The sequence below is a fragment of the Cyprinus carpio genome, chromosome B17 (genome assembly GCF_018340385.1).
Source record: "Cyprinus carpio isolate SPL01 chromosome B17, ASM1834038v1, whole genome shotgun sequence".
Taxonomy (NCBI): Eukaryota; Metazoa; Chordata; class Actinopteri; order Cypriniformes; family Cyprinidae; genus Cyprinus; species Cyprinus carpio.
Window position 1 is genome coordinate 18081427 of NC_056613.1, and position 19513 is coordinate 18100939.

Below are 19513 nucleotides of genomic sequence, written 5' to 3' on the forward strand. Positions count from 1 at the left end.
CACTATGCGATCTTAACCCTGCCAGAGCGTGTTTGACCCCCAAAGCCTGGTTTGTTTGACTAGTGTGATCGTTCCGTTTAGCAGTCCCTGGCTCGGTTAGAAGAGGTGGGCAAGAGCGCGGTTCAGTTATATATAGATCAGTGAGTGTGAGCACTAACCGTGCCGGAGTGCAGATCTTCTGATACGTGCTGCATGATTGCATCAATATTTCTGAGTGGCAAAAGCGATAGATCTGTAAAGCAATATACTGTGAGAGGGACATGTGTTACTGCGTCCCATACGACACTGTGTTGAGCAAGTGCTTCTCTGCTGTCTTCACGTGCTATCGGGAACTTCCTATTTCCAACTTATAAAGTCATGATGGCGAGCTCATTGCATTCTTTTCTGTTAAAAATAACAGTGGACAGTGGTTTGTGAATGTTGATGCTTAGCCTAAATAATTTGATCGGGAGCATCCCCTCATGACTTGTCTGTATGTGTACTCAGAGCCAGTGAGCTATGACTTTCATAATAATAAAAAAAACTGCGTTAACACGCGATAAAATAATTGTCGGTGTTAATCAATTAACACGATAATAATGCATTAACTTGCCCAGCCCTAAAAAAATATATTATGTGAAAGCAAATTTTGCTGTTAACGTCTTGTTTAAATTGCTCAATGTGTCTGTGAGAGTGAGTACAGAACCACTTAACCACTTGTAATGAACTGTTAACTTCCTTAAAACAATTACGCTGTGTAACATCAATTTAATGAAGACGCAGTCACTTGTCCAAGACTAATTATCCTCCGATGTTAGCAATTTGTGATCTGACTGCTTTAATAGGCTTTGAAAAACAATTATTTTATTATTTATTTTATGCTTCAGGAGAAATATTCATGTCATATTTTCCCCTCTCCCACTCTTTCTCTAAGAAAGAAAGAAAGAAAGAAAGAAAGAAAGAAAGAGAGTAAAATAAAGTAAAATAAAATACTAAATATCAGATAAATAACATTTTGTTCTGAACAGACCAACAAACTAAATGGATCTGAGCTTCAGGAATGTTTGGTAAGGGAAATTCTGAGGGAGTTGTTTCCATAAACATGCTTCTCTTGACACAAAGGCAGTTTTGTTTCAAGTGAGCTCAACGAAGACAAGGCCTCTTAGAATCAGATGAGGAGATGTTTTCCCTTTACCCTACTCTAGAAGCTTCCTTTCCCCAAATGTTGCTTGCAACTTCAAGACATAAATAAAACTGGTCTCAGATCAGAAAACCTCTGAGGGTTGAAGAAGACTCAAATGTTTATTACTGGACTGTGAATCACATTTCTGAAACAAAAAAAACAATTCCGTCGGCCTGTAGAGAATATGTCTATAGCTGTGAACTCTGTGTGTAAATATAGACATGTTTCAAAATGTCTGAAGCTTATGTAAGAATTCCACTGATTTATTTTTAGACGTTCTGTTCCTAAGACAGCAATCAAAAATGAAATAAAACTAGAGAATTAATCTTCATTCTTCACACATATTATATATATATATATATATATATATATATATGTATGTATATGTATATGTATATGTATATGTGTGTGTGTATATATATATATATATATATATATATATATATATATATATATATATATATATATATATATATATATATATATAATATATATATATATATATATATATATATATATATTATATATTACACACACACATATATATATATATATATGCATGCAACTTTTTTAAATAACTTGCATTTATTTTACTTTGCTTTGATAAGCTAAAATTCAAAATAATTGTTAATTCATAATAATTATCATATAATATTTATTTTACTTTCAATCATGTTTAGATGCTACTCACCAGGGTGCAGAAGACGCATTGGCACTGGGTGATGGTGGTCATTTGCTCCAAGGGAAACTCTCCAAGACACAGCTTACAGGACACCAGTGGGTCCAGGGCCAAATCCCAGGTGGGTCGGTACCTAGCTGTGGTCATGATGCCTGCCGCAGGGCTGAAAACACAATGGCTGCTATTAGTGAAGGCCCACACACTTTAATACACCTATACAACCAGCGCAAAGCTTTTAACCGCTGTCAATCTGAAGTGCCTACTGCTGCTGCAGCTACGATAAGTGCTTTTGTGATGCCCAGCACTAATATCCGCAGCATCACAAACACCAACCCTCTAAATTCACATTAAATTAGCCACATTTCGTTTAGAAAAGGTCTAACAGATGCAGTGCTGAAAGGGTCAAATGCATTTACCCCCATTTATATTATATAACTGAAGGTCTGGCCACAAAGTGCTTTTCTGAGTCTAGTCTGACTGTAATGGAATGAGAAGTCGGGCCAGATAGACGGTGCAATTTCTCTTCTGCTGCTGCTGAATGAAAGATGACTTCACTGTGTGGTACTCCATAAATGAGAAGGTCAGGAGAGAGAAAAACTCTCTGCCTACGTCTCTCCTTTTTACAGTTTTTCAGAGAGGGATATTTTTGGAAGTCTCGATTATGAGACACTTCCATTTTCTCACGCTGAAGTGGGCTGTTTTGCACAGACAGACTCGTGTCTTAAGTGTTTACAGGAAGTGCCTGTGAGAACATCAACACTCTGCCTTGGCTGCTAGGCAACGGGGAATGGGAACGAGGCAGATACGCTTCTGCCGGTGGCGGTACGTGTATTTAAGGCAGGTGCTGTTCTGCACTTGTGGCAGGATGTCAGGTATCTTGTGCTGAGAATCACTCAGGATGCTTTTAAACATTGCACTCAGTGCTGTACAGAGTGGTGTAGTGGTTAAGGTTTGTGCTAGTTAGCGTAAAGCTCTTTCTGTAACACCAGGTTAAGCAGGTCCTGTTTATGGCACAGTTCTATGATACTGCTTGAAATTTGTTCTGATAAAGATTTTTATTTTTTTTTATTGATGGAAATGTGCCACAGTTGTATTCTAGTTGTTTGTCAGAGCATATAGAGTGCTCTATATATATATATATATATATAACATATATATATATATATAAATTTTCAACATTGATGGGTAATGTAGTTTTTCACCAGTATTTTGTCCATATAGTGTATGTACACAATAATTGCACTGTAAATGATTAATTTAAATGTAAGTAGAGTAGTTAAGGCCACTTAATATAAAGTGGGACTGTAGTTCTTTCTCTCATCGAATTCGTTAAGTTCACATTCTTGTATTTACGTTGACTTTCAAATACTTGTTTTGCTTTAAAGTTCATAATGTTTTAGGTGGTTGCTAGGCTATTCTATACAGTTATATGGTAAACTCTATGAAAAGTACACTTCTACTCAAAAATTGCACAGTAAGGTATATAGATGTCCATATCACAAATTATGTGATAATGCTACACAGCAAATTTTAATACTTTTCTTCAGCACTCACCTAAGTAAGTTGCATATTGAGAGAAGTGAGGTTTTGCATAAGACAATCAAATGTTATTTGCTCAGAGCATAAGCACAGAATTTAAAAAAATCCCCTTAGTGCTACAGAAGTCAAAGAGCTCTTAAGCTCTCATTCATCATCTCCACAAAAAGTCTTGGCTGTTTCCGCTTGATAAGTTAAACGGGATGAAGAATTGATGGCTTGATAATGCACCGCTGCAGCCTCCTGTATCTCAAGAACAGAGATGCTAAAGAAAGCTGATTTTGCTGGTCGAGCTCAGAAGTCTTACATCACCCTCCCTTCAATCTGTCTCAACCTGTCTCGATCGTTCACATCCATCCATCTCTGGTGCTCTTTCTCTCTGGTGTCCTCTTCCACCTCTGAGCCACACAGAAGGAAAGAGCTCACTCGATAGATATCTCATGAAACAAATGGGAATTACATATTTACGCTGATTTTTGGCCTAGGAATCAAGGAATTTTTGGCGAAGGAATCAAAAAAAAAAAGTTATTTTATTATAATATATATATATATATATATATATATATATATATATTATATATATATATATATATAATATATAAACTAATAAAATGCAGTGCCTTTTCAAAAGTACTAAAAGAATCTTAGAACTAGAATCATTAATTCCAAAGCAATCCCCATCCTAGTTCACACACCCTCTACATCAGTCATCAAGGCCTGCAGAGACAAATGTTCTGTGAGAAAAGGTGGTGCATGGGAAAGTTCACTAAGCTGCATTACTCAGAAAGCAATTATCACTGTCCAACACCGAACCAATAACAAGGAAAAACACAAGTATTCCACAACAAGGCAGCCTTTATAGAGAACATCCCTATGCCCTCATTTCAGTTTCTTATCAGATCACTTAACAAAGAGAACAATCATTTATCATGAGTCCGGGCTGCAATTTGATCTACAACATTATGAGATAAAGTCATGTTGCAACTTACATTAAGGGATAGTTCACACAAAAATGACAATTCATCATTTACTCACCCATGTATCAATGAAATGCATTTCCTTGCTCTATGAAAAAGAAAAGGAGATATTTTAAAAATGTCTCAGTGTTTTTTTTAATCCATTCAATGAAAGTCAATAGGGTCTAGACTTGTTTGGGACTCCATTCTTCGGAGAGAAGAAAAAGTCATTCAGGATTGAGAAGAAACGAGGGTTAGTAAATCAAGACACAATTTACATCTTTACTACTCGTGACTCCTGGATTTACATTGTAGCTGCCATTTCTTTTAAGGTCCATGTTTTCACCTGTTTTTGGCTAGAAAGGGAGTAAGGTAAGACTTTTGTTGGGTTTTTTTTAGGAAGTACCCCTTTTGTAAGTTAGACCTGTTATGTTTGTTGTTTTGGCTTGGTCCCCTCCTGAAGCTTTATTTTGCTCAGTGCTTAGTACTTTTTTTTGAACTTGTTAAATCAATTTTCTAGACTGTGACGAAAGTCTGTGTGATTTCTGTGGAGTGCTGGGACACGAGAGAAGATCTCCAGGTGGCCGGTAGAAAAAGTTTTTTTTTTTTCCTAGCTTCATTCATAAATTTTCTTGTTTCGGCCACCCCTGACCCTAGACAGGGGAAGCATGTAACAATTGGGGGCTCGTCCGGGATTTGAACCCGGGACCTCTCGCACCCGAAGCGAGAATCATACCCCTAGACCAGCGTTATTCAAATCTTACCCTTGAGGGCCAGTGCACTGCAGGGTTTAGCTCCAACCCTGATCAAACTCACCTACCTGTGATTTTCTAATGATCCTGAAGACACTGATTAGCATGCTCAGGTGTGTTTGATCAGGGTTGGAGCTAAATTCTGCAGTGCACTGGCCCTCGAGGGTAAGATTTTAATAACCCTGCCCTAGACCAACGAGCCTACAATATACAATGTAAACACATCCATGTTCAGGTGAACCTGAAACCAGACTGATTATTCAGGGTTTCCCTAAATTTCCTCTAAATTAGACATCCCATTGACTCGATGGTTTTGAAAATACATAGTTTTGTACATAATAGTTACCACATTGTGGTTACTATCATAAACCTGTGGTAACTTCTAAAACAATAAATTAAATAATTATTATACTTTCTAAAGCAGTGCTTCCCAAACCTGTCCTGGAGGCCCCCCTGCCCTGCACCTTTTGTATGTCTTCCTTATCTAACACACCTGATTCCACTCATCAGCTCGTTAGTAGAGACTGCAAGAACTAAACTGGGTGTGTCTGATTAGGGAGACATACAAAATGTGCAGGGCAGGGAGTCCTCCAGGACAGGTTTGGGAAGCACTGTTCTAAAGGAATTGTCTTATTCATCTATAACAATTCATCTATATTCAAGCATCAATAACTATAGTATTTTGGATGACAGTATTATTTCCATGACATTTGCTGTTTCTCAGATGGTCACAAACATACTAGTAAATAGTAAGTCTATTACCTAATCTTCTTCCATACAGTTCTTTTCCTTCTTTAGATGTTTAGATATGAAATAGGTGCAAAAGGTGGTATCTCTCAAATGTGCTGGTCTCTAAGTCTCCCCTCCATTATTTATTCTCCGAGGGAATACTCACAATGAAAGCTGAGAAGTACAGATGCCTGAATATTTCAAGATATAGATCTCAGTCCTAGCCGCCACAAACATGAACACAATGTTCCCTTACTCAACTTTATCTGACTTATGGGTTCTACTTATTCATTACTGAAAAGAACAGAAGCATTTACTTGCCCCATGGGCTCAGTTTGTCCTCATTTATCACAACTGTGATAACATAAAAGTGTCATATTTCCCAATCAACCATTGTGTTGTAATACTGTAGGGTTTCATAACAACCGTCAGACAATAATTGCATAAAGGAAATCAGTCGAATGCCAAAAACACACCAGACTGGGATAAAAACAGATATAATTTTTGCTTTTCCCACATTATAATATTGAAGAATGAACCGACTGGGAATATATGATTACACTGAAAAATTAGGCTATGCCCAAAAAACAGGCCTACGTATCGGCATCACAAAAACAAAAAAAAAATCCAGCATATTGTGAGCTTAACTATTTACTAAAACTAACAATTTATGACGTGTAACAAATGTTTTGCTCAGAACATCTAAATTCACTAAATTCTATTTTTGAAGTTTTTTCCCCAGTAGGTTTGATTATCAAAGTTCAATTATTTATTGCTAAAAAAACAGCATTTTAATAAAAGGCACCAATGTTCAATAACCCAATTTACTAATGATAAGTCACTGAAACAATTTCTCCATTAAGTAATGTTGTTCATTATGGCCTAATGCTGTGTTCACATCATGTCGGAATTACTGTAATTACAAGATGACAATTGTCAGATTCCACTCGAAACGGTTCACGTCTTTGGACTTATTAGTTTCTATGACAACGGGAAAATTTTTAATCCCTAGATTAATTCATTTATTCTATGCTATATGCTCTTGCAAAATAATGAACAAAGAAATCTCATAGGTAACAGGCTAAAATGACATGAGCAGAGATATTACCTAGCTTTAGCTTTTGAGGCCGGTTTCATTTTTGTAAATTTTATGTGATGTTATGACAGTCAAATCAGAGCTTTACGTGTTCATTTTAGACAGGAACAGTTCCATAAACTTTCTGAAATTCTGAATTCTGAAAGGGTTTTGATGTGAAAATATTGAAATGTCCCTGAATGGAGGAGCCCCGGTGTGTTTTCTTCTAGCTGCACTGATCTCTGACTGCAAGCTGTGTGTGCACCCGCAGAGGTGGGATGTCAGCATTGAGTCACTCTTTCTGTAAAGGTCATTCCTGGCTTCCTGTCAAAAACTATAACCTCATTAAACAGCCACATTACAAAGGGAATGCCAAAGTAGCTTTCAACAAATGTCTATACAGATTTTAGAAAGTGAGAAAATAAGATGATTTTAATAAAAGTTAAACAGAAAAGGTAGGTTAAAAAATTAATAAAATAAAAAAACAGCCTTAAATTGATCAATTTTAGAGACCGTCTCACTTCAAGGGAGAGTTCACTGTTTCAAAAATGAAAAATCTGTCATTAATTACTCACCCTCATGTCGTTCCAAATCCATAAGACCTTCGTTTATCTTTTGAAAACAAATTAAGATATTTTTGATGAAATCCGAGAGCTTACCAAACCATCATATAAAGCAACAAAACATAGCAAAAGAGAGCCCAAAAAGGTAGAATTAAAGGTAAAAGTAAGGATGAACCACTGATGTCACATGGACCATTTTAACGATGTCCTTACTACCTTTCTGTGCCTTGACGGTGTCAGTTGCCTTGCTGTCTAAACACTTGGCGACTTTGTAAATAGCTACAGAGGAAAAACTGGGCATCATACACTGAACAACTGAGGTGCTTTGAAAATATTATCCATATAAACTGTTTACAGACAAAGCATTATGAAAATGTTTACCTCAAACGGAAGTTTATTCGTAAACTCTCTATTACATTGTGCAGCATTTACAAAACAATCTGTAGTCAAATGCTCTAAACAAACATAAAATCCTCAGATGCGATATGAATCTGCATTAAAAAAATAAGTGAACTTTTTTTTTACTCTTCCAATATGTATACTACTGAACCCAGTGTAGACAGCATATTTGTGTATTTTATATATATATGTAGATTGATGAAAAAAATGATAACAGTAGGTTATTTGTCACATGGCACATGCAAATGTATTTGACTTTGACTCAGGATTTAAATGGAAGACAAGAAACTAGTGCATAAAGCTAAAAACCTTGAGTGGCCGTGACCCTGTGTGGACAAACGCTGCAGTAATGTCAAAGTGAAATAAAGGCATGCATGTGTTACTCTTCCCTCACTGTTTGTTTGCCCTTGACAAATGACCCACATTTATCACCCAAAGCGATTGAGTGCTCTTTTATTTTTGGCTCCGTCTTTATAAACTTTGGAATCCCAGAGGTGAAACATTCCCAGTGAGCAGCCAGGGGCTATTATTAGCTATAGCTCCCAGTAGTAAGATCAAAACTGAAATCTGAAACAGGCCGCTTTACTGAACTGATACATCAAGCGATCATCCTCCACTTTATTCATCAAGGGTTATTTTGTAGTTCAGTGACAATAACAACCCTGCATGAAAACATGAGCCAATGCCAGCCTTCGTCATTCATGACACCAACGGTCTCTTCTCTAAAGAAGTTTCCTTGAACATCATGGACTAGATTAATAGTCAGCACTTCCAAAAGACTAGTCTCAATAAGAAGGCTGTGTTTTTGAGAACTCCAGATTAATCAAAGCATATAACTAAATCAGTTAATTTCCAACTACATTTACAGAGATGGTATCCTTTCGGAAAAAAGCACAACTTGCTTTGCCCAAATCCGGCTAAGTCCAGGTAGTTGCTGGCTTTACATAGTTTCTAGCTGGCCCAAAGTGGTTCAGGTGGTTGATCAACTGAACCACCATTAACTACTATTGACCTAGTAATAGAAACAAGTAAAGATGGTCAGTTAATCATCCAACAACTGTCTAGTCAATTAGTGAAGTCTAGGGGTGGGCGATATGACCAAAATCTTATATCACAATATGAGTCATTTTATTTCGTGGTAATACGACAGACAGACAACAGGAATTTAGCAAAATTTTTGCTGTCACTTTAAGAGCTGCCCAGATCCAATACACTTATACTCATGTGTTTTCTTTGTCAGCTATTTGCCTTCACCTAAGACCTACATTACTGTGTTTATGAGGGTACTTTCAAAGACGGGCATTTCGAAAACATACAAGTGTGTATATTTAACCATTCAAGGCCTATAAAGTGGCAAAAACAATACTCACGCGCTCTATGAGCACTGTCTTCATGTGCGCACTTCTCTGACAGCACTCAAACAGTCTCTTAGACAGCACACCACATATAGCGGAATATGTTCTCTTTTGCTGCTGATTGCATTTCAACGGCTTAAAATCACTTGTTTTTAAACCGCAATGCTCAAGAAGTTGTGTAGACATTTTCGTGACCACGTGGCACGGCAACATCAAGTACGCATGTAACTATCGAGACTAGGGCTGTCAATTTTTTATTTTTTATTTCAAATATTAGTTGAATTTAAAATAAAAATCCACATTCGAATGTAAAAAAAGTTGCATTTGAATTTTAGGTCTGCGTTAAGGAGGCAGCCTTATCGGTGGCTCATGAGATGCGATAACGATGTAAGTGTCATTGCATTATAATGTATTTGTTATCTTGTCCAGTTGAAGCTACTAGATGTGGCGCTGCTGCCTTGTTGATTACAGTTATTGCGGGGAAAGCGAACATCAGTGTGGAGAAGATCTAGTTTACGTCATAACTGAAACCAAGCCGTTCACACAGAACGAATATTTCGCGCATTTTCTAGAGGGTCATCTACCGTTACACTCACGTCTCGCCACATGTTTAGAAACCACGTTTAGAAATACATGTAAAATTAATGCAAGTTCAACTTTGAAAAAAAAAAACAAAACAAAAAAACAAGACTTAATGGTGTTTTTTTCCCCCCATCCCACTGCAATTCATGTTTTTAAATTTAAAATGTTCTCTGTGTGATTGGCTTTCGGCCCTTTGTATTAAACTATGAATACATATATGATGCTGTTTTGTTCTGTATAGTTGTTTAAGCAACTTAATTATAATTGGTTTATAAACATTATTTTAAACACTATGCACTTTTTTTCACAGATAGTTATGTTATCTTATGCTCGATGCGCTCTCTTGTGGCCTCAGGAGAAAAGCTTTTCTTTACTCTTATTCAAATCATGAATTTTAAATTCGAATATAATTCGAATTTTGTGATATTTAAGCACAAAATACGAATTTAGTTTTTCAGGCAATTTGACAGCCCTAATCGAGAAAATAGTTGACAAATTTCTACTGGTTAATCATGTCTACCAGTAGCCTATATCACCTATGGAAGAAAAATAATGACAAATGTCTTTGAAAACAAAAAATCATGTTGAATTTCCCCAAACTGAAAAAATAATGCATTGCATTAACAGAACTTGCATTTTAATGCCTCGCATTTTTAGGGCTGGCATTTTTAGGGGCTGAAATTTAACATAGGTGTTTATTTAAGCTGTGAATATTTAAATTCAAAACATTTCACAAACATTTTCATAATTAAAAATTCCATCATTCAAATTCACCTTCCAAAGTTCACCTCCAAAATATTCAATCTGTTTAAAAAACTTGATGTATAACTTTTGACAGGATTGTTTTTTCAGTTTCTCAGTACAATTCATCATGTTTTTTTGTTTCAAAGACATTTGTCATTATTTTTCTTTCACAGTCGCCCACCCCTTCATATATATTTACATTTATGCATTTAGCAGACCTTTTGTCAAAAGCAACTTACAGTGCATTCAGCCTACACATTTTACCAGAATGAGTGTTCCCTGGGAATTGAACCCATGACTTTTTGCGCTGCTAATGCAATGCTCTACCACTGAGCCACAGGTACATATCCATTTTTGTCCTGCCACAAACCCCAAGAAAGCTTCTTATCTAAACAACCCATTACAAATACATCAGATCGAGGTCACGTGAACCCAAAACTTGATTCCACAGATTATTTGACTACTCATTTAGTCAACATACTGACTAGTCAAAAAAACAAAAAAAAAACAAAAAAAAAAACCAAACAATATTAAAGTAGGGCAAAGGGCAAAGGTCCTGCAGAGCATAGCTCCAACACCACTGCATGGAAGTCTGAAGACCTTGATTAGCTGGTTCAGGTGTATTTAACTGGAGTTGGAGCTAAACTCCACAGGATAGTGGCTCTCCAAGAACAGGTCTGGACACCCCTGTGGTAGACATGCTTGGTTGACCTGGTCAGAGTTGGTAGACCTTGGTTTCAAAATTGGTGGCAAAATTGATTGTCCAACTACACCAACTTAACCTGGTATGACCTGGTTTCTACATCAGTATAAGATGGTGAACCGTTGATCACAGAAATGCAGTTTCAAAATTTCAGACAAGTACTGACTTGGCAGGAAGACAGCAGAATCAAGAGGATGTGATACAACAGTAGATTGAGCTCTCAGAGAGCCTGAAGGAAGAATATCGTGGAGAGCAAAGACAATGTGATCAAAGTTACAGGAGTATGTACTCTGTAAAGGTCAATCCTCAAGAATAAGGAGAATATTTCTCTAATGATCTGAGGTCACTCTGACTAGTGTCTCCAGATGGTGGAAAACATTTTCCAGAGTGATTAAAGCATACAATTATCTCCAAGGATGAATATGATTACAGCAGAATTAAAACAGTGAGAAATGTAGCCTCACTGTAATGTGAAGACAAGGATTTGAATGATTTCAAAAAAGACATCAGCTATGTCAGAATAAAACTAAATCAAAATATAAAGAGACATCTTTCTTCTCAGAAGCCTTGTGGCGCATCATTTGTGCCTGAAAAATTAAGAGGATATGACAAGCATGCTGCGGAGTACTTATTTCTATTGACAAGATCAGAGCCTGAGAGCCTGAGGTTATCTATGAATCTGTTGTCACTCAAGGTACTGCTAATCAAAAAATAAATAAATAAAATTCTAATTAAAAGAAAAAATAAACTTTAAAATAAATGTAAGTTTAAAGGATTTACATTTATTGAGAAAAAATTTTATGTGAGAAAAAGTAAAGTATTAAGCAAAAAAAAAAAAAAAAAAAAAAAAACATAAGCCATGGATAAATGTTTGCTTTTCATTTACAAATGGTCTTTTCAACATTCAAATGCTTTTTTTCTCCACCGTTAGTTGGAGAAAGTTCCACAGTTATGAAGTGACGCCTATATGCAATAGTTGTGAATCACAGAAGCTCTGAATCACAGATGCTGAGGTCAGAACGTGCCCAAACTTCTCTTCTTCAGAGAAAACACCCTCACTGGAACACACTTCATCAGCAAACACTGCATTGTCTTGGCTAGACACTCCAGACACACACTTCAAGACATCTCCTAGTTTTGCCGAAACAGAAATGACTATCTGAAAATAAAATAATTTTAACAGCATTGTACAAAATCATAAGCAGGAACAAAATGTTCTGTGCCATATAAAAAAACATAATACTGTTTAAAAATGTGTTTTTCTGTGCAGCTCAATAGATGAGTCAGGTTTCACTAGTTTGCTGAGGCAATCAAACCTCTACTTACATTCGTAAAATTGTGGCGGCAAGCCACAGCAGCTACCAAGCAGTTGAAAAATGGTGAGAAAATCTTCCTGCTTTAAAGTGGTTGAGAAAGGTAACTTTCAGATGAAGTTCATTATAGGAAATATAGTCACATTGTAAGATAAAAAGTCACAAATGTGAGATATAGTCTGGATTATAAGCTATAAAGTAGCAATTGTGAGATATAAAATTGCAGTTCTGATAAGTAGTTACATTATGAGATAAAAAGTTGCAATTACAAGACATGAAGTCACAAATGTGAAATCTGAACCATCAATAAGTGTGTGATAATACCAATTATGAGAAATAGCCACAATTAAAGAAATGAAAAATGCAGACACATTATGAGATAGAAAGTCACACTTATGAGATAAAAAGAGTTGCCATTATGAGAAATACTTGCAATAATGTAATATTATATGAAGGTATGAGAAACTGAGAAATAATTCAATTATGAAATTTAATTATGGATATCACACTTGTGAAATATATTCCTAATTATAGGGTATACAGTAGCAACTGAGAGATAAAATTATTAAGATACTGCATAAAGTCACAACTGTGAGCTATTAAGTTGCAATTATGATAAATAGTCTTAAATGGTAGATATTAGACATTAAGTCACAACTGAGAGATTAAAAAACAGTAATGACTGGTGGAATTTGGTGGTTCAAAAACACTGCATCATGTATGAACGTGCCATTTTCTTGGCAGTGAACAGTTGCTAAATTATTGTTGCATCTACCATCATGGTGGTACTGAAATTTGGATGATGATGTGCAGTGATGCACATACTGTACCACTACAACATGGCAACACTCTGCAAGGTTTTGCACCCCTCAATGCCTGATGAGTTCACACATTACCAATAAGCTACTAACATGCAAATGCCTCATTTTATCACCAGCCACATGTGGCAAAGCTTGATGCTACAGGGCAGGGGGAGCTTGCAGCAAGCTTGTTCACCAAATGGCCAACCATCATACACAAAATGAACAGGTCCTAGTCAATTACCAATGTTACTTTCATATATATTTGTGACCCTGGACCACAAAACATTTTTCAAAATTGAGATTTATACATCATCTGAAAGCTGAATAAATAAGTATTCCATTGATGTGTGGCTTGTTATGATAGGACAATATTTGGCCGAGATACAGGGTGAGGGTGCAAAAAATCAAAATATTGAGAAAATAACCTTTAAAGTTGTCCAAATGAAGTTCTTAGCAATGCATATTACTAATCAAAAATTAAGTTTTAATATATTTACAGTAGGAAATTTACAAAATACCTTCACGGATCATGATATTTACTTAATATCCTAATGATTTTTGGCATAAAAGAAAACTCGATAATTTTGACCCATACAATGTATTTTTGGCTATTGCTACAAATATACCCCAGCGACTCAAGACTGGTTTTGTGGTCAAGGGTCACATTTGATATTATAAAAAATGCAAATGTGTGTTTTTGAACTATAGTTGTCGCACATTACCGAAAGTAAAAACTGCAGATGTTGATTCAGATTCACTAACCACACTGACAGATCCAAACTGACAACTTGAATTGTTTGAGTCTTTTGGTGTTTATTTTATTTCATGAACCCCTGTGTTCTTGGCATGCTCACTTCGTCATTTTGAAAATGTTTTGTGCACATGCAACTTTTATGCACGAGGCTACTGGGACTTATCCTGCAAAATATCTGACTCAATCAGATATGAACCCAGCTGAGGTCACCTTCTGCCGTTAGCCAGCCAGCCTGCATTACAAAGCTTTATGTTAACCTCTTTCTCATCCACAGCTGGTGGGCAACAACAATGTGGCTTTGACATGACTGATAGGAACGATGACTGACTAATAGAGAAAGAATGGTATGTTATTAAGAGACTGCATTTAGGAAATCCTTACCAGAAAAATCCTTACCATCTTGAGTGATAATGGCAACATAAATGGGAATCAGGAGGTATTCAGAGAAACCAATTTGGAATCTTTAAGTAAATAATAGCCTATATGATTGGAAAAGTTGATTGTCATCCATTATGTATTAGTCTGTATGGCAATAACAAAATACTGAGTTAAATCCTTGTCTGTTGTCCTACTGCCTCTCTCATAATGAAATTGCAAAATAGTCCTTATATCTCAAACCTCACCCGCTTCCAACTGCTGGCCATAACTTAACAGCTTTAAGTGCTCTTTAATGAATTTAGTGCATTTTATGTATGTGCCATATTTTGGTTAACAATATAGTATGCACCTATAGGTTAGAACACATTAGCAAAGCTAGTCAATGTCTTCATGGATTTCCCGTAAAAATTCAAGACAAAATTGCGGTCAGAGTTTCCAAGTCAGTTGGATTAAATGGGACGACCAGGAAGAGTTATTAATTAATCGATACAGCCAGGTCAAGCTATTCAGCATTCTTTGTTATTGAAGCGTTACATCTTATTGCTTTAGGAACAGATGTTACTATTCCTGATGGAATTTGAACTTCACATCAAACTGCTTGTGTTTCACACAAATGCCGGCACAGACGTGCATGTTCGGCTAGAATCACCCTGGAGCTGAGTGAAAAGTTAGGCTGGCCGCACACTTTTCTTAAATGATTTTAAAACCATGGGAGACCACAGACATGAAGACAGTTCAACCGATTTTTAGCCTTATAATCCTCTGAACGCACAAACTAGATGATTCAACCAGGCCGCGATACCACACAGTTGATGATAGTAGGAACGATTTTACAGTGACACGTGATCTCACGGACACTCGCGAGATCAAACTTGACTATAGGGAAGAAAAACAATCTCTCAAGTGGACCATTGACATTCCTAATTGAGATTGTACATAGTGTGTCAATGGTCCATTTGAGAGGTTGGTTGGTGGTAATGCACTTATAAGTGCGATCCGCCGTAAAGCAAAAAGAAGACGACTATGCATCAGGTGCTGGCTGTTGAGAATGCACTCAGGACAGTTCGGACATTGCGGTGAAAATCAGAGGTAAAAAACTATATAAACACTGTTCAGTTTCTTGCACAGACTGATCATTTCATGTCTTTACACATCAATGTATCGTCACGAGCTGTGGGGTTTAAATTGGTTTCGTTTGTGTATGTTTTTTTGACTCTCGAAGCCGTGATTCCCATCCACTTACATTATATGACTGACAGACTGCAACGGTTTGAGTTAAAAATCTTTGTTTGTGTTCTACTAAAGAAACAAAGTCACCTATATCTTAGATGCCATGGGGGTAAGCAGATAAACATAAAATTTTTATTTTTGGGTGAACTATCCCTTTAAGCGTGTCATATGCAGCACACAGGTCAGTAATGTTATTGTTTAAGTTCATATAAATATAAGCGGAGACAATTGTTCTACAGTCAAGGCTAAAATGCAAAATGTTAGATGGAGGACAAAGAGTAGGATGTTAATGCTTCAAATACACAGTCAAATCCAACCCTAGATAACACTCATCAGATAAGGACTCTCCTCTAATATAAACAGACTATTGTTATCCCATTTACAAACCCTTCTGTAAAGTATATGAGTCTACAAAAGTTTTAAGATTATTATAAGAATAACACACATAGCCAAAACATTAAACTGATAAATCAACAAGCCCAATGACTTCCACAATGTGGAAAATATGGATGGAATTGTGGATTGTCACAAGAATTTTAGATTTATAAATCAAAATGATGCAATGTTTTGTTGTGAAGAAATTGGTAGGTTTTCATTTGATTACGTTTTAAAAGGTTGATTAAATTATTTTTTATTAATTAAGTGTTAAAAAACTTTTTTTTTCACAATAAATCTACATAAAATCATAAAACAATTAAAATTAAAGAGTTTAGGTGGAGGGAAGAAATACAATTTATTTTAAATAACCTTAATATTATTGTTTACTTTTTTTAATTATATTGATTAAAGTTTTAGCTATTCAATTGATCTATAGCATGCTTTTTGATGATTGAAATTAATTAAACCATTAATACCACATCAGGAAAAATTTTAACAGAGAATACAGAATCATAGAATTGATCTAAATGATGCTTTTGATCCAGTATAGGCTACTAAATAAATTCTGGGTGCTGAGTAAATACCAGAGGGACTGCAGTATGATAAACACTGGCAGTTAGCAACATGTGTTGTCAAACCTTTGCAGCCACTAGTTGACCGATGACAGTGATGAGTTTTTTTTGGACACTGACTATAACGATTACGATAAACCCTTTTTCTAAACAGCGCAATTTACCTTGACCACAGAAAAAAAACATTACACTTACAAGGTAACAACTCGGCCACTCATCTAGAATTCCAAGTTTCACATTTTTAAATATGCTTTTTCCTCGGTCACTCATGTGCTTGGAACTTACGATATTTATAACTCCACATGAAAAGAACATAAAACACAGCAGTTTTAAAATTCATGATTATAACGACAGACTGTACGTAATTTATGTGTCTAGGACAAAACGTAAATGTTAACCATAGGCCTTATTTTACTAAATCTGCTATAAAAATCCACAGGAAATTCCCAAGGGAACCCACAGCTTGAAAATTCTCTTCCAGGTTGTAGAAATGCAAACTTATTTCTATAGGGCTGAAACCACAGTCATAATTAATCCATTAGTCGTATCCAATAAACTAAACACTTTTTAACAATTAAAGAAGGGTGGATTCAAACTGAAATAACCTCACATATCAGGTACAGGACAGATCAGTCGCCATGTGGCTGGGCAGAAAAAGATATAGAAAATTAGACTCATGGTACGAAGGAATGCTATTATCCTTTTCTTTTTTTTTGCATATGATTAATCAGTTTGTTTTATAAACCATATATTCTTGGTTGTCTCTCACCTTCTTGCAATACATTCCAAACAACTATCAAAGCAAATTTAGACCCTTACACAAAATCTTTACCTTGAAATGTCAACAGATGCACTGAGAAGATCTACAGCCTGGTACCTTAGATCACAGTTTTGACGACCTAGTGAGGGGTTTGCAAATACTACACAATCCCAATAAAAAAAGCATGGAAAATTCCTTTAACTCAAAGCTACTTACTGTCTTTCCATGGAGTGTTCATCCAAGGTTTATGTCAAAACCTAACAAGCTACTGTCGAACTATGCAACCCAAACCCGATCCTCTAGAACCCTACAGAACACCAGCACCTGAACTAGAGCACATCCACTTATCAAACAGCAGAATGGGGCATTTCATATGAAAATTAGCATCTTCTGACTGGACGGGCCAAGGGTCCCATGTTCCCAAGATCCTAAAGCAGAGTGTGCTGCCAACAAAGACAGCTTTTTTTGAGCATTACAGACACGTGAGATAGACATGATGACCAAAAACGCTGTCTACTGTAGGTAGGCAGCACACTAGGTTTTGAGAGCCAGCCCATCTGAATGTGACAGTAACCTATATACATATAATAATAAACAGCCATCTTAGACATCAATCGAGTAAACAAATCTACATGAGAGCTGCATATCCAGGAAAAAAGTGGAGTTTCCCCGTTATAGCTTAATGTAGATCATAAAGTATTCCAAAAATAAAATAAAATCGAGATTTATGACAAATATTGACCTGCTGACATAGGCATTCGGATTTAAAACGATGCACAAATTCTACTGCATTACTGAAAGTCAATATAGTGTAATATACGGCGGATACTGTGGATAAAAAAACCTTTTAGTTTAACCCCGACACATTCATCATAGCCATCTGTAATTGCACGGGTGTGTTACCTTCTGTCTTCATGTAGTTTTGCAGGCAGAATAAGAATCAGCTGGTCCGTCGGACGCGTTGTGAGGACGCCATTAGTCTGAGTGTTTCCTAGTGCTGTGCTGTATAGACAGCGGAGTCTGTGTGTGTGTGTGTGTGTGTGTGTGTGTGTGCGCGCGCGCGCGCGTGCGCGTGTGTGTATCTGAAGCGAAGGCGTAGCACTAGCGCTCTCTGTTGGGTGCAACACAATTTATTATGGTGCTCTTGAAAGACTTTGGGATATTTAACCGTTTCTGTGAGGTGAGGTTGAGGTTACCTTACGTGATGGTATCAATCTGAAATAAATTCTGTTTAAAATATTGTTAATTTTATACAGATTTAGCTTTATCTGAATGGATGGAATATTTTAAAGTGAAACACAAAATCATATTGCCACTATTCATCAAGGACATGTTTTTTGGTATATACCTTTTACAAAAGACTAGCAAAATGAAATGTGAAATATCTAGGCTACCTTAAAAGGATAGTAGCCTACACCCAAAAATGTACATTTTTTTCATCATTTAGCCAACTCAGCTTCATGTTGTCCCAAACCTGTACAGGTCTTTTTCTTATGTTGAACATAACGGAAGCTTTTTTGATGAATGCTGGGAACCAAACAGTTTTTGGCCCCCACTGACCTCACAGTATTGCTTTCCCTACTATGGAAGTCAATGGGGACCAACAACTGTTTGGTTCTTTAAAATTCTTCAAAATATCTTCTTTTGTGTTCAGCATAAGAAAGAAACTTAAACAAGTTTGTAACATCATGAGGGTGAGTAAATGATGTGCAAAATGTTCATGTTTGGGTGAACTAATCCTTTAACAACTATTTTCAAGAAAACATATTTTAGAATATTTCTTACTGCCAGTTTTGGCAAGTAGAAACATTATTTTAAAATCACCACTAATTTGACTTTGTGATAAAATAAATCTTACTATTATGATTTCCATAATTTTTTCCTTTTTTTTTATTAAATTATTAATGTTTTTTTGTTTTGTTTTTTAAAGATTGTTTTAAATTTATTTTTTATACTAGGATGTAGCCTGTATGGTGGGGGCATAAAAATGTACTACATACCAAGAATTAAATGTTAAAGAGCAATGAAAACCTGAAGACTTTAAAGAAATTTAAGTTAATAAAATCAGTAAAATCTTTTTAAAAGATAGC

The 19513-nt window shown here is 36.0% G+C and overlaps 1 protein-coding gene across 2 annotated transcripts in view; it reads right to left on the reverse strand.

Annotated features, from left to right (window-relative positions):
- LOC109102612 (probable E3 ubiquitin-protein ligase RNF144A-A) overlaps positions 1-18484 on the reverse strand; it is a 35220-nt gene extending 16736 nt beyond the window's left edge. The window contains exons 1-2 of one of the 2 annotated variants that reach the window (XM_042742621.1): positions 18327-18484; positions 1854-2004 (exon numbers count right to left, since the gene is read on the reverse strand). In XM_042742621.1, the coding sequence (XP_042598555.1) occupies positions 1854-1988 (135 nt within the window). In that variant the 5' untranslated portion in view covers positions 1989-2004; positions 18327-18484. Of the gene's footprint in view, positions 1-1853; positions 2005-17639; positions 18245-18326 lie in introns of those variants that run through there. The other variant, XM_042742619.1, reaches the window with a different exon arrangement.
- Positions 18485-19513: the final 1029 nt, after the last annotated feature.